This window comes from Mastacembelus armatus, chromosome 19 (genome assembly GCF_900324485.2).
Source record: "Mastacembelus armatus chromosome 19, fMasArm1.2, whole genome shotgun sequence".
Lineage (NCBI taxonomy): Eukaryota > Metazoa > Chordata > Actinopteri > Synbranchiformes > Mastacembelidae > Mastacembelus > Mastacembelus armatus.
The window spans coordinates 14,374,284-14,390,839 of NC_046651.1; the positions used below are offsets into that span (position 1 = coordinate 14,374,284).

At 40.0% G+C, this 16,556-nt stretch overlaps 1 protein-coding gene across 4 annotated transcripts in view; it reads right to left on the minus strand.

Annotated features, from left to right (window-relative positions):
• The window catches only part of adam12a (ADAM metallopeptidase domain 12a), a 61,502-nt gene extending 46,168 nt beyond the window's left edge, over positions 1 to 15,334 (minus strand). For all 4 annotated transcript variants that reach the window (XM_026315372.1, XM_026315371.1, XM_026315370.1 and 1 more), the window contains exons 1-3: positions 14,885 to 15,334; positions 5,525 to 5,646; positions 3,510 to 3,583 (exon numbers count right to left, since the gene is read on the minus strand). In XM_026315372.1, coding sequence (XP_026171157.1) covers positions 3,510 to 3,583; positions 5,525 to 5,646; positions 14,885 to 14,990 — 302 coding nt within the window. In that variant the 5' untranslated portion in view covers positions 14,991 to 15,334. The remainder of the gene's footprint in view (positions 1 to 3,509; positions 3,584 to 5,524; positions 5,647 to 14,884) is intronic.
• Positions 15,335 to 16,556: the final 1,222 nt, after the last annotated feature.

The following is a 16,556-nucleotide window of genomic DNA, read 5'->3' on the forward strand; positions in this document are numbered from 1 at the left end:
GAAAAGTGCAGATCTAGGAGATGCATGACCACCAGGCAAAGACTGGGATGAAGCAAGTTTGAGAGTCACCAACTGGTTACATAAAACATCTGAGGTTAATTTAAAGTTTTATTTTCACTAGTGTGCATCCTTGCATTTTATAATCAGTTGAGGGGTGATGCTCTCACTGAACATCTGCACTGCAGGGAATTTAATTTCTATGGAGTGGGGGATGTGCAACACTTGACACCTCTGCTAATAAATTACCTGGAGAAAGGTTTAACCACCACCTGTGGTTCATTCAGGTGGTTTTATATGCAACCTTTAATGGTCAGAGAGAGAACATTCGAAAATGAGTTCATTTTGATCAGATCTGTAATCTCAGACAATACCAATTAATACAACAGTGCACAGTAAAATGTATATGTTTGGCATTGCACAATTAAATCCAAACACCATTAAAAGAAGTGCAGTAATATCAATAAGCACTTAGGGGTTTTTTCCCGTTGGTTTTACACTGATATTGTGGTTGGTAATAGTGAATTATTATAAGTAAATTTCTTCCAAATATACAGGCAGCTAAAACCAAGTTTTTTAGAGTGTCCCTAAAATGCTCTTTTCTTTTGTGTAATTTCCCAACTGATGATCATAACAATAACAAACCTTTTCTTCATGTGATAGATTTAAAAACATGTAATTACCTCAAGAACTAAGCAATTCTTTCAATTTTTCAAATCTGAAGCAACAACAGTACATGGGTGCAGATAAACAGCAGGATTTCCTTACTCAGAGGGTCTTGATCTTTCAGACAGCAATCTCTTCACTAATAGTTTGGAGAGCCAATTAACACTGTTGACACATTGTTCCATGCAGCAGATTGGCCTTTCCATCCTGACAACAGGCTGCTTTCAAAAAATTTTGGGGATATTTTAAGAATATCTGGGGCACATATCTCCTGCATCTACAGTCCTTAATACCAAAGAACAACTATGCCAAAGAATGCCACATACATACTGTCTCACAAACACCCATGTTTTGTACTATAAATAGTTTTCATCATGTTGCACACTTTACCAAATGCCACCCATGCCACTGACACTACACAGCACACCATCAAAATATAAACCAACAGCTCACACTACTATGAGAATGAATACCACAGTATAAGGACAATAGTATGATTATAGTATAGTATGATTGCATATCATATTTTGCACAATACAGATATTATACAGTATCTTTTCAATTTGAGTGAATTTGCCTCTGTTGAATTCAGTGATTTACTGGACTGATGCTATGTGGCCGTTTGTGACAGCATGTCCCTGATGTCAAATAGATGTAGATGATTATATCTGAATTATTGTAAGAATATGAATAAAACTGCTTCTTGCTCCAGTGTGCGGAGGATTTTTATTCTCTAAAAATGTTGAGTAGACTTTCTAATAATATATTACTTTTTTTGGGTGAACACTGCAACACCAGGGATAAAGCTAACATACATATAAACATAAGACTTTTAAATGTCAAACTTAATCTTCACAATAGGTCAAACTGACACACTACAGATTTAAGAGATGTGTTTTATAATGTTGTATGGCTCTAGTCAAAGAGTCAATAGAAACAAAAAAATGTAATTATGTAAAGCTGTTTGTGATAAAATTGTCATGCACCCCAGTCTTCCCAGGCAACCCTTGCTACACTGCAGGGCTGATGTGAATTCAGATAGACCTACACGCTGAACACATTCACCTCTCAATACAACAGAAATGATTGCATTCAGCTGTGTAGCACACCTCACTTATGTTTTGTTGCCAGCAATATTTATTAAGGGAAGACCTGAGAAAACAAAAATAAATCCAGGGCTTTAATTGAAATCATTTCATTCTGGACCACATTTCTTTTCCTCCTCTACAGATGCCGGCTGTGTTTGAACAACTGGATTTCATCAGCGGCATGCAGCCACTCTGCCAGCAACCTCAGACAAGAACCTTCACTTAATGTCACCACAGCAGGTTTAGTTCTGGCTCTCGTGTACTGATCCACAGAGCAAAATCACTCAATAACACATCTTTCAAATCCACACCCTGTTTTTGACTCCTCTTGTCAAACATGTCATGAAGAAACTCCTATTTTGACTTTTGGAAGTAGCATTTTTAAGATCATAAAAGGGTGTGAGAATCAACAGATTATGAAATTTCAACTTTTGCCAGTACGTTAAAGAGGTTTGTTTGAGTTGAGTTTTTCCATCATGCTCAAGAGCAAGAGCTCAAGTTCATTAGAAGATCTTGATTGCCCCTCTCCATCGTCTGTTTGTTCCTCTTGGCTCAGGGTTTAAGCTCAACTGTGGATGTGGACTTCACATATAATACTGCTGGACAACAGTGGCAGCCAGTGCTGGATGAGGGGCATGTGGGTGATGCATGGGAATGCAAGGTGTTTTTCCACTGCAGTTGAACACATGGGAAAAGTTTAGTTCCCATTTTGAAATGAAATGTTTTTCCTGTAAGAGAATGTAATTCCCTGCCATAAATGGTGCTAAAAATGTGACAATCTACAAGTCAGCTTTGCAAATTCCCCACCTGTGCAAAGCAGGGATGTTATTCGAGAGAAAGACTGAGTGTGATTTCCCATCAAAATATTTTCAAAGCAGGTAAGCCATAAAATTGTGGTTGCTGGTGTTGAAAGCTTTGTCCCACAGTCTGCAGGTGGAATTTACATATATTAAGTCTGGAAAACAACTAAGATTCATGGCTGACTCTGGCATAAAAACCCATCTGCTCTCGCTCTCGCTCTTTCTCTCTCTCTCTCTCTCTCTCTCTTTGCTTTCCTCTCCTTTTTTCTCTCTCACAGACAGTTCTGCTTGTTCCTGGGTGCTCATGTGTGGCAGCAGAACTGGGTGAAAAACATATTGCTCCATCAATCACGTACCATTCTTCTCAGAAAACACCCGACTCAGAGGCTGTTTGAGACCAAGGCCACATTCAGTCAGAAAATGCAAGTAAAATGACAAATATTCTTCTAACCAGATCAAGAGCTACGTCGCTGTCACACTGTACCTATTACAATCACCTGATATCTTGATGTTCCCCCTCCTTGCCAGTCCCTTGACTGACAATGTGTTGACAAGATCCTAATACACAGAGAGCTGAGTGTAACCTGTGTTCAAACAAAGCCTCCTTCTCCCCTGTGTTCCACCCATAGATCAAATGAAAAGACAGAAGGAGAAAAAGGAGGAAGATGTCGGTTTTCATCAATGTCTGGTTGATCTATTCTGGAATTTTGGTCTTTCAAGTTTTTGTTTCGGCACACAAAAAGACCAGAGAGTGCAGAGAGCACTGCAATGCATGCAATAGCAATGTGAGGGAGAACGCCGTCCTCCCACCCCTTCCCTCGCTGTTACTGTATGTGTGACACACAGCTTGGCTACAGCCCCAGTTGCTGCCCATGGGCAGCACATATGTCACTCATTTGTACTCCAGAAAGCACTCAGTTCCAAGCTAAGACATAGCATGGACTGAGGGAACACTTACTCATTTTTCTCCAGAGCGAGGAGCAGCTGCTCACCTTCCACTTCAATCAGGAGCTTCAGCGATGCAGGGTGACTCTGAGGAGACAGCACACAGCATTTTGATTGAGGAAAGATGGCTATGGTTGCCATCAAATTTATAAAACCACATTAAACTGGTTTTACGTGGCAATAAGATAAATAACAGCAAATGGTTCCATAGAACCTTAATTCCAACCTTGATGAAACTTTTACTGAGCCACCCAGTAGTGTGAGAAACATAGAAGACTGTTTTCAATTGATGTGAGCACTTGGAAGTCCTTATGAAGCTACTCTGTATCTTAGAAGAAGAGGAGAGAGGATTAGCTTTATGTTTTTATTCCATTTGACATTAATCCCTCAGAAAGCCACGACTCTTCACACCCGAGTTACAACACAAAGAGAGACCGTGTGTCTCTGTTAGAGTCAGATGAAGTGGCACCGAGTCGTACATCTCTTCTGTCAGTCGTGCTGTGCAGCAAACGCGGCTGCATGTACACACACACACGTCCGCCCACACACAGATCACAGATACACACACACACACACATGCACGCAAACACACACACACACACACACACACACACACACACACGCCTACTCATTCACTTGTCGCCACATAATGTCTCTCCTCCTGTGTGTTGCCTTCTCACTCAGAGACAGAAACAAAAAAAACCTCTGTGTCACATTCTCCATATCACTGGGCAACCACACGCACAAGCACATTTCAGACATTTAGTTCAATTTGGGTCAGCTGTGGCAAAGAGCGCTGCTCTAGGTTAAGTCATCCATCCCCCATGGAGAAGAATGTCTAGTGGATCATAAGTGAATGTGGAAGCAGAACACTTAAGGTTTTAGGCAGCATCACTGCATAAGCCATGTGGGACTAAGGTTCCTGCTATTTTCTGTTCAGGCAGTTTTCTACATGTGTGTTTTGATCTCCCTCACACTGTATAATGCTCAGTTCAGGGAACTGCAGAGAAAATAGTGCCTTGCATGTTTGGGGCTGTTACTTACAAAGTAATATATTCAAATGAGGACTTAATATTACCCTTATTTCGAGTATTCTATTTGCTGATCCAAGGTTTTGTTTTGTTTCATTTTGTTTTTGCCTAATAAGATCCCAGAGAAACCTTGTGGCACCTAGTCCATTTAGTAAATCCAAAACAAATTAATCCACAAATGAATTGACTCAGTAACACAACCTGGAAACCAAAGCTCTGTTTTTAAGTCAGCCTGGCAGCCATGTGTTTTGTTTTTATAGAGGCTGGGATTATAACACCAAACAGAGCCAAGGATCCCAGATTCCAGTGGGTCGGGTGGTAGTTTTTTTCTTGTCTAACATATTGTTCAGCTGTCTGGTTTTGAAATGTACTGAACCGAACACGAAAAAGCAACAAATGCTATCCCTGTGTCTGTATGTGGTCCTACACACTCTGTCTGGCATTGTAATAAACAATAACATGAAAAAAAAGACAGTGAACCAAGAACGTAATGATATTCAGTTTAGAAATAAATGTTGGTTGATCTAATACCAGTTTAGACTTTTAGTTTTAAACACCAATTGTTAAATTTGAGATAATTAATCAATCAGATATGTTATTTTGGGATATTTCTGAATACAGGTTGAAAACAGGTTTTAAGTAAAACTTGAGTTTAAAATATTTAAGAAGAAAGCTGAAAGCTGTGAAGTGTCTAAAATAAGTTTCCATCTTTGGCAGAGACAGAGAAAGATCCACCTTCTGGATTTTGGTGTTTCTTGTGTATAGTTTGACCTTATAGTGACTCTACAGCAAATGTCATGAAAATAAACCTTTACCTAAGGATACTGGACTGAAAGTGAAGAGATCCCCAGAAACACCAGAAATCAGGTGACCATGAACATCACCATCAAATTTTCATGACATCATGCTCAGTAAGCTGAAAATAGCTGGACCAGTGTGGGGCAGACAGCAACAATTGAAAAAGAGGCTGAGAAAACTCTCAACTGCTATTTGTCACCTGGGATTTCAGCTGGCTGATTGGTTTCCAGTCTTGTCCAACCAGCTGTAGAGGTACCGTGGTCCCATAGTGTTTCTGCTCTGCTGTTGGTCTGTGTTGGACAGTTGTGCTCAAAAGATTCCCTGTAAGACAAAATGTAGGTGTGAAAACACACAGTGAACTTTATGGTACTTGTCCTTTACCCTAATTTCTTTAAGCATCTGTAAAACCCAGGCCCTGTTGTGGACACAAATATATTTTCTTACCCGATTTCTACAAATGATACACATAATGAATTCCTCCCTGCTATTAAATTTCTGAGCCCCATAAGCAACATCACCAACCTGACAGTACTGCTCCCTCGCAACACAAAGTGGCAATTAAATAAAATCATAGTATTTGTATTTGATGGATTTTCACTGTCACAGCACACAACTAGTGCTTTTGTTTTTCATAACTAACAATTATCTATGATGACAAAATACCATCTCCGATACATCCTCGCTCTGCCTAAATATATGTTCACCTTCTTTTTATAGCTGTCGGTAAAATGAAATCTGTCTCCTCTGCCATAAAGACGTGAATACAACAGCACTAATCAGCACTTTTAGACATCAAGTAATGAGAACTGTTAGGCTGTGATGAAACCCTGACCACCCTCTCTGCCACTCAAGCTTGGCAGAGCTCCACAGTTCTTCAGGAATAGAGAGTTTGGAACAAAGAGGAGCTCGGGTTGCTGCTGCTGCTGTGATAACTCCTAAAGCAGGGCTAGGGTCCAGGTTACAGTGCAGGGATTAGACGTGGCTTTAGGATACTGTTCCCCACATGCTTTATCTCCTCTCTCTCTGTTCTGACAGGGTGTTAACTGGGCCTGTGAAGGGAAACAGAACTTGAAGCTCTGCTGTGGTGTCAGTCATTTAGAAATATATTTGCTCCAAAATCCAATACTGATGTCCCCGCTCACAGTGTCAGGAGATGAAGTGGTGGAAAAACCTACCACTCATAACTGAGACAGAAGCTGTAATGTCTCTAAAATGTGCATCACTACACTCAGACAGACAGGATGCAATAGTGAGCCACTGGAGGACATTGCTAACAGGGTTCCTGCAGTAATCAGTTTCCTGCAGTGGGGAAACTATTTCAGAGCTTGGGTCTTTTACTAAAACAGCAGGGGTTATTAGTACCATTTGTTTCTGTGCAAACCTCCTAAATCAAATGTTTGCTTGTATATTTTTGTGTTGTTTTCTTCCACTGATGCTCCATTAAGCATTTCCAAACAGCAGGGAAACACATTTAGTTTGAGGGTGATGTCAGTGGAGACATGGGAAGTTACGCATGTGGTCTGAATATAATCTATGGTGTGTTTTTAATTTGAAACTTAGTTCCTTGAAATGTGTCTCAAAATGAACAAACACATATAAACACAAAACACACCGAAGGGAACATGCAAGTCACAGATTTTTTATTTCCAGCAGACTGAAGGTTCTGATCTCATCTTTCTCTCAATGCATGACTCACCCAACTAAATTGCTGAGTCTGCTTATTATCCAGCATTAATAACCCAGGTCAGGCACAGCTCCCCCCCAGCTGAGCTTTGTTCTGGTTTTCCTCTGAGGAAACACCACTCTGGAGTTTATCACAAAGCTGCTCCAGCTGATAGCGAAGAGCCAGGAGTGACCAGCTCAGCAGTCCTCATCCAGCTCCAGCCTAATGATGAGACGCAGGATCCAGAAAGGACCGGACAGCATCTCACACACACACACACACACACACACACACACACACACACATACGCAAGAGCAGGAGAAGCATCCTACCCTCATTACTTTTAGAAAACTACACCATCTGGGGGCCACAGAGGGCATGCTGAGTAAGGAAATGCATGACAACCCATGAGAAAAGTACAGATGAGGAGAAATACATTGACAGAGAAAGGTCAAGTCCACATTGTGGTTAGCCGATTTATGAGGCTGACACACACACACAGAATGGCAGTGTTTGGCTCCTTGACTTCAAAGTCTGCACGTGAATAAGCATTTTGTCACTTCAATGTGGTACAAGGTTTAATTCCCTGGCATTATATTAGTGGAAATAGTCTGCAGGCTCATTTATTTTCCGCATGTTTGAGAGAGAGGCTTGGTAAAGTTAGTGTGGCGTCTGTAAGTGGCTTTTGTTAACTAGAATGTTATAAGAGCCACCAGAAGCATTAAGGGAGTGGTAAAAGTGGCACCAAAACCCGTAGACTTATTTATATGTTCAATAAAGAAGAGTGTAAACAGAGGTCTTAATAAAGCATAGTCCTGGCCATGATCAGCTCCCTTTACGCTCCAGTGCACACAGAGACGGCTTATGCCATTTATATTGCCTCAATAAAATCAGTGCTAGGTGGGAGGATTGTATGTCTATTTATGTGGGAATGGGACTGTGTGTGTATGTTTGTGTGTGGGTGAATGAAATGTGATACAGACTTATGACTGAATAAAGCAATAAATTTGGCTTTCCATAGCAGTGTTGCATAATCAAATCTAGTATACTCTGTATGCACTGTTACACACTCTACTACTATAAGATTCACACTATGCATTGATTAAGGGATTTACAGGTCAAGAGACATCTAGGCACCTAAATCTAGACTAAAATTTGGCAGAGATTTTTAGAAATTCTCTTCGATCTTAAAATATGTGAGATTCTATGTCAGCAGTTCCCAACCTGGGGACAGGACCCAATATTAAACTGTTTTGTCAATAATTAACAAGATTGGAAAATTTCTACTACACAGCCTTGACATCTAACTGCCATTTGACATTAAAGTCACCAAATTTGTTCTTAATGGTGTGCTCTCTACAGCCTATGAGCTGCTTGTCTCAAAGGACAGATGACTTTCATCAGTTTTTTGCAGATCTCAAGACATCCTTTCTTGTGGCCCTCTAACAGCTTAGGCCCTTCTCTTTCCCCTTCACTTTGCTCCACCAAAACGCATCAACAACTGTTCAGCTTTATGAAACCCTAGAGTCTGCTTTCTCGCAACCAACCACAACTCATTCCGTGACAGGCAACCATGAAATAATGCATTCATAACAATCTTTGCTTTTCCAACACAAATGGCTTGCTGTTCTTTTCATCGACACACTTGATGAGGCCGTGGCCCCCACATGTGCAGGGGTCCTCACTGAGATGAGATACAGGCTGCACATAAGTGCACACATCAATAAAGAGCACTTGTAATCACAGTCACCCTTGCCTGATAGCTGACACAGAGAAAAAAAAAAAAAAGCACACAAGGACACACTCCATAGTTGTTCTGACAGAAATTCCCTGCGATTTTAAAAATATGTGAGATTGAAAATGAAAAACAAAGCCTTTAACAGCTTGAAGGAGACTCTCAAGAATCCCATGAAAGGTACAAAACAAGTGTGGCAGGGACTCCAGCAATGTTTGACATGTGCAGACGGTGTTTAGTTATTATTCAAACCTTAGGAGAGAATGGGCTTGAAATAAGAGCATGTGGAAATGATAAGGGCAGAGTGGGAAGAGGACACTTTAAAGCAGAACTGAGAATACAAAGAGAAAAAAAGTTATAAAAAAGCAAAACAAAAAAAAAAAAACAAAAAAGAAACTGGTTGTTCTCTTGTTCTATATAAAAGTCTGTTCTTGATAAATATTTAATAATGTTATCACTTTTTTTTTTATCAACAGTGAGTATCCACAACCATTTTTATACAGATATAGTGGATGTCTTTAATCAGAGCACTGACAGGGATGGAGACATGATCCAGCAAAGTTTTGGAGCCAAACACTGGTAATGACATCAGCCCGTGGGAGAAAACCTGGGGACTGTTTATGGTCATTGTTCATCTAATAACAGGTGATTGACAGGCATATCACGAACTCAATTTATCCCCAATCAGAGTGGGCAAATTATGCTAATTCAAACTGAATGATGATTGGGAATAGAATGATGAATGATACTTTGGAAGAAAGCTCCATCACAGAGACAGTTTTTCCTAAATGACCTTGAGACAAAAGCAATGAATTCCACTTTCCTTATCTCATTTACTCCTTCACCACCTTTTTTAACCTTCTGACTAATTATTATTGACTATTCTATTGATTAATCAATGAGTCAATTTTATAAAATGTCAAAAAAGTCTAGCAACAAAATCTCAAGGCGATAATCAGCAATTTATCAGCCAAAAGTCTAAATTAATAATGTCTTTGTAAAGGAAAATATCACATATTTGCTGAATTTGCTGTTATGAATTGCTTCCTTTCTTTCTCCCTTTCTTTTTCATTGTAAAAGAACATTTTTTTGGTTCTGATGGTCAGACAAAACAAACTGCTTCAAAATGTCTCCTGGGGTTCCTGTGGTAATGAGCATTTATCGTTGCGTCTGACATTTTGTACACCTACAAATAAGCAGTTTGAAGGTGGTCAATCAATAATGAAAATGATTGCTAAGTGCAGCCCTAAATGGTATCAAGCAAAGAAAAGCAGCCACTTGAGAAACAGACCTTAATGTTTTGTTGATCATCTAATCCACTAACATTGCTCCCTGTAATTTGTTACATGAGGTACAGGGTTCATATGGATTACAGAGCAAAGGTGAAAAGTGCCTGGTAATCTTGGCATAAGTCCACAGTAAATATCGAACCCAGTTAGGGGAAATGACATCATTTCCCTCAACAGCCTGAGGGTTGCACTAGGAAACGGAGAAACCTGTAGATGACATTGTGTAGGAATTCACACAAGCTGCTTAAATTAAATCTAATAAGGTAGCAGTGTGTCAAACATCACCGTAATGAGAGTTGTTAATGGTTGGATTTACTGGCAGATAACTTTTAAGAGCATATTTAGGGTTATAACAAAGCTGTTTCACTGGGCTCCCTCTACTGGTAAAAAGATCCTTTGTGTGCTCTCCCTCTCTCTGACTTTCTGTCTCTACCTCTCTACCCCATCTACTATAGTGAACTCATTTACTGTCACACTAGTTTGATGTCAGCACATAATTATTCCATAGGAAATAGATGGTCCTGCAGCAAAAAATTTCCTCTTGGCTCAGCATGAGGCTAATGGTGTCTGAGACGTTGCGCCCCCAGTGGGTGATACCATCACTGCACCAGCCTTCTCCCAGGGCTGTGCTCCACCGCCTGGGGTCTGAGTGCCACAGTAACAAAGGTCAAAGCTGGAGAGCTTCTGGAGCAGAGTCGTGTGAAAGCTTGTTAATATCTTCCCTATGATGGATCTCATTTACAGCACTGGAACTCCTCTCTGCCATGGGAAACACATGTTTGGCGCACATTCAAAGCAAAAAAACCAAAACATCAACATGTGGCAGAAAGACAAAGAAAGAAAAGCAAGGGCTGCTGCAATATTACCCCAGATCTCAATGTTATATGTAGAGACAACCATGTCATTTTCTTCAGTGTAGACAGTTTCTCAAAGACTGTAACAAATCAGGTCGATAACAGTGTTTGATGAAACCGATATTTCAATTATGTTTGTTAAAACAAAGCTATAAAGTTATTCATGAAGCAAAAATGAAAAAAAATGCTTTTTTACTTTAGTTTTACTTTTTTGGCTTTGCAAAGGTGCATATCCTGGGAAGGGTCATTAAAAAAGTAATCTATGCTCTTTCAGTGATTTGTCTTCATGAATTGGTTATTTGTGCACTAATTACTTTCTTCACCCACACCACTTCCTGGATGGTGCACAAATGTGCAAATTTGCTTATTCGTCCTTGTATGATTGTAAATTGAATGCCTTCAGATTTTGTACTGCTGCTGAGACAAAACAAGAAATTTTATTACACCAGCCTGAGCTCTCTGCATAAATAAAACTGCTATTATCACTAGGTATTTGAAAATCTGAAAGCTACTAGTCTAAAACTTTTAACAGTCTTAGATTGGTCAAAGTTTTTCTTGAAACTTTCATCTGTGTGTAGCCATTTGATGTTCTGCTTCACTTAAAAATACATCACAGGTCTGCCTGTGGAACATAACTTAGACAGTCACAGACAAAGCAACTGGCAGCAGCAGAACTTTGTTTCAGCCAATTTGTTAAAAACTCACCCACGTATGAGTTAACCTGCCTTGTTCTTGTTAACGTGTATGTCTATTAGGAAACATATATCGTAGTGTAGAATATTAAGGCCAGGTCTTAACGGATGCTATATGCCAAGCTGGATGATAGATTACCTGTAGCTGAGACATTAAGATCTTTGTTTCAAATTACAGTGAAAGATATTCACATGGAGTCTATTCAAACTATAAATGTTTTCCTTATCACATACAGTGTAGTACAGTGTGTTGATCTGGAATTGCAATTGGTTCCTTTTCTCTTGAAATGCTTAATGCTCAACATCCTCTACACACTGTGCGTCCGACACTGCCAGAATTTAGATCTGGCAGAATAGTAAAAAGGTCGATGCTAATATGAAGTTGCAAACAAGATGAATAAATCCACAGTAAATTTATTAACAATGTGAAAATGCTATATCCGTTTACTGTAATTTAAAAATGTGTAACAAGGGGATATTTGCCAAGACTGTGGAGCTATTGATCAATTTCAGTCTCACCCACTAAGGTGACAAGGAGTAAATATTAAATACACACTAAAAATGGCATCAAGAAAAATGTTTCTATTAACATTGGATCAACTACATTTTTTTTGCTTAAGCTATGAATGAATAGAAGCTAATGTTTATCAGATGGCTGGAAACAACTTAATATATAATATGTGAATCTTGTGTTTACAGGTTGTTCTGCTCTCCCCAACTGCCCTAAAACATCAGTTTTTCAGTGATTCTTAATTTTGCTGAATTTTAGCAAATTGTGTTGCTTTACACATTGTTTATTGCTCTGTTCTTTGATAATATGGTGCTGGGCCATAATCACTATAATGCTAACTTGTTCCTGCCTTATATCAGGAAAACTACAGGTGCCACCAGCAATGCCTGGGCTCTGATAAGTTTTCCAGCAAACCAACATGCACAACAGCAAACCCCTGGAACTACTACTCTAATTGGAATGCAGTTGTTATTAATGCCATTGATTACATTTGTGCTTTTCATGCTGTGCTGTATCAAAATGTCTGCTGTGAAGAAAAAGTCTATTATGTGTTTTTTTATTGTGTTTTGGAATTGTTGATTAAATAACTATCTGGCATTTTTAACTTCTAACAAAATAAAATGGTTTGCTGTGCAGAACAGATCAGGTTTATAAACTGTCAAGGATTTTTTTATGGGTGAACTTAAACTAATCCAGACAGAGCTGACACAAGCTGTCTGAGCCAACGGGCCCTCTGACCAGACAAGAAAGAAGATGCTCCGGGAGAGGCGTGCTGAGCTCACCTCTGACCTGTCTGGGTGTGAAAGTCTGACAAAGTTCAGAAGGAGCATCAGGTTTCAGCTTGTGCCTTTTGTTAGGGTGGTCAAATGAGTGCAGACCAGCTTTGAGGAAATTAATGCAACACATGTAGGGCCCGGCCACATGAGCACGGTCCAGATATTTTCCCCCTTCCTATATAAATATCCCCACTGCGGAACAGCAACTGGTTGATCAATCTGGTTTAATGCACAACCACACATTGGCCAGCTCTCCTTGCCAGTCTCCTGGGTCTTAAATATCCTGAGCAACTCATCTGGAAGATCTGAATCCTTTCATACTAAGAAGATACTAACTGACTTTGACTTGAGAGGGTCACATCACGGTGATAATGCCTCTTTGGGGAGGACACCGTTTGCTAAAGGAATGTTTTACTATTGTCCAAAAATATATTCTCAGGTCAACTTTCATTTGTCTAACCGTGCAGCATGCAGGCTGCATACACAGCTCAAGGTGGAGACACTCATGTTGGCTGAAGCAGTGCAGCTGGCTAGTTAATACTGGCTGACACTAAGTGTGTCAACCACCAGAGGAATCATTCACAAATGTTCCTCAGCTAGGACAGAAACATGCTCAAGACAGACAGGGAGAGGAAAACCGACAAGAAAGCTCAACGAGCGGTATCCTAAAATATTTATCCAAACATGACGCTGCATGGAGATGAACTTCTCCATCTTTTCGTAGCAGCCTTAGATTCCTGACAGTACAGACAAAGGTACACAGGCTGCAGACAGAGGAGAGGCTTATAAAAGAGATTGCCACTCACACACATCATTTTTAAATTTAAACTCATGTGCTGTGCGTGTTCACACGTCTCCTTCCATCTGTTTATCTCATTCAGCCCAAATAACCAAGCAGGTAAATATCCTGCTGTCACAGATGGGCTCAGACTTTCCCAGCCACACACAAGGCATTGATGGTTTTTGACTAGTCTGAACTCTTGGAAAAACACATCAAGGCAAACTACTGATGACAGTGAGCTGTTGATGAATAACTTACTCATGCTTCAATGCCAGATTTACACGCTTCCCCTTACTGGTAATTAATTCCCAGGATTCCACAGTAAGTGTCACGACTGCCAGTGTGCTTGGATGTAAAAGTTTTCTGTAGGCGCCAACATTCAAGTCTAGCTCCTCCACTGACCACTGTTTGAAATACTGTGTGCATTATCCTTGAATCTCACCTAAGGCATGGTACACTGGTGAGTGAGATGTCATGAGCCACAGCCCGGAGGTTTGCAGTCACAGTGTGAGACCAAAAAAAAAACCAAAAAAACACACAGACACACACTGATATCACATTTTTAACATTTCCCTAGAGCTCACAAGTTTCTCTTAGTTGCTGCAATATCACAAATATAATAAACACAGAATAACATGCAGGTTTCAAACAAGCTGATTGGCTACTTGAGCCAGCAGTGAGACTTATATTTGACATTTTACTTTTGTTAGACCTCAGTATGTTTGTGGAGAGCTGAAGAAGTGAAGTATGCTTTAAGTGCCTATGAAATCCCTCAGGAGCTACCACTGATTACCAAAGACAGTTTCAGCATCATCAATTATACAGCGTCTCCTCTCCTCTGAGGTACACATTAGGCAAACTGTAAGCTCATATTTTACGTTCTGCTATGTACACACACAGATCTACTGAAGAGACTGAGAGAGTGCCATGAATTTAGAAAGCCTGTTTACACTGGAGATGTTTTATTCTGCCCAAACATGTGTTACAGATCTGTAAATCTGGTGTACTAACAAAGCCTTTCATAAAACATGATGTACCCAAAACAGCCAAAGGGGAGAAGAATAGGCAGAATAAAAAAGAAAGAGACCAGGCAGCAGGCAAAACCCACAATGATAGACGCAGTCAGGTTAAAGATTTGTTTTCATTTTGTCAAGTGACATTTGACAGCCACACATTAATGAAACTGTTGATGAGACACATATTCAGACTTGCACATTTATTAGTTATAACAAATATTAAGCGCACTGATCTCTCTTACCTTCTGCAGATCTGAAGACGACCCGGTCACACACTGATAGAGACACAGATAAAACCTGAAGTGCTGTCAGTATAACAAACTTCAGACTCCGGCTCCCGGGGTTCATGGTGCCCGGCTGAAGCGTGGACGGGACTGGCCAACTGTTTCACTGCAGCTCAACCATCATGCAGTCACAGTCCAGCAACAGCTGATGTGCAAGGGCCCCCACCTCCCAAAATAAAATCACTTCCTGAAATTTGATCAAGTGTTTTCGGAAATCCCGAGAGCAGCTGATTCAACTCCGTGCACTTTCCGATTCTAAAATGCTCAGATCAAATGCGAAAATTTGACCAATCTAAAGGAACTGAGCGATGAAAACAGTGGCACAGACGCAGGCTGCTGCCTTCTCAGTCGCACACTGGAATGACTTCAATTCCAGGGCAATTACTGGCGAGAAGTGTTGTCTTATGAGTGAGGACCATGTGCTTCAATGCAAAGCTCCGCCAGGTCCTAAAGCGACCATAACCAGCCCACAAGCAGCGTCGACATCCCAGTAATGCAGGACACTTCTGCCCACGCCTTTCAAAATAAAACAGGTTTACGTACGTATATATGGTTACATTTGCTATTGTTTTACTTTGAAGGCAACTCATTGAGTTTCCGGCCTCTCTGTATTGCTTTGCTCAACTTGACTCAAGGACTTTTAATAGGTGTACACATATTGTAGCAACCCACATTGAGTTTAAATTTGAATAATATGCCTACAGAGTCCTCATTCACTCATGTTATTATGGATACATGTTATTCAGGCAGCGTAAACTCAAAGCAGCATTGTGTGAAAATTGTACACTTGCAGATCTTCTGTTGGCTCCATACAGCAGCAGCAGCTCTTCGTTTCTCACCACAAAAGGTTTCCTTTTTGTAGAACACACATCAAAAAGTGATTTTAATCTGAAAACTTTGCCATTTTAAAATATCATAATAAAAATGATGAACTCAAGACTTGTCATCATGATCCTGTGATGCACTTAAAAATGTATGTCCATGAGCCTACATACAATTTGGATCCATCCCATTTAAACAGAATAACTCAGTTCAGTTAGGCTGTTTCAGTGTGTACATTCTGCACTGCACCACATGGAAGGCAGAAAATAGGCAGATGTCCACCAGCAGAGCTCCTGAGAGCTTTTTCTCCCCCAACAGGAGCAAATTCAAGCAGACTATAGCATTTCAGTTTAAGTATGCTCTCAGCATAAAGGCTAGTAAAGTCACTGCGGCACATATTGTTGCTTCACGCTGTTTGAAATAGAAACTGGAGAGTGCAGCTTAGTGTCACCGCGTTCAGAAACCTCTATTTTTCTTGAGCAAATATGAATGAACATTAAAAAAAAAACTGAGGAGTATTTCTGTGCATGCTGATTTCACTGGAATTTAACATTAGAATGGAGGACATTACAAAAAGCCTGTCTTTTGCTCTTTTTAATAACCAGGGGATGTTTGAAGGAAGTTGATAAGGTGCAGAGAGGAGAACACAGTAAAATAGGATTTTCTGTTAGTGTTCTAGGACACATTGTACTCAATAATAAATTTCAACTTTATGGAACTTATTCCATCTCATGAAATACAACTTTTTAATGGTGTTTAGACAAAAAATTTACACACACATTCAAAAATAGCTTAAAAATTTCTCAAC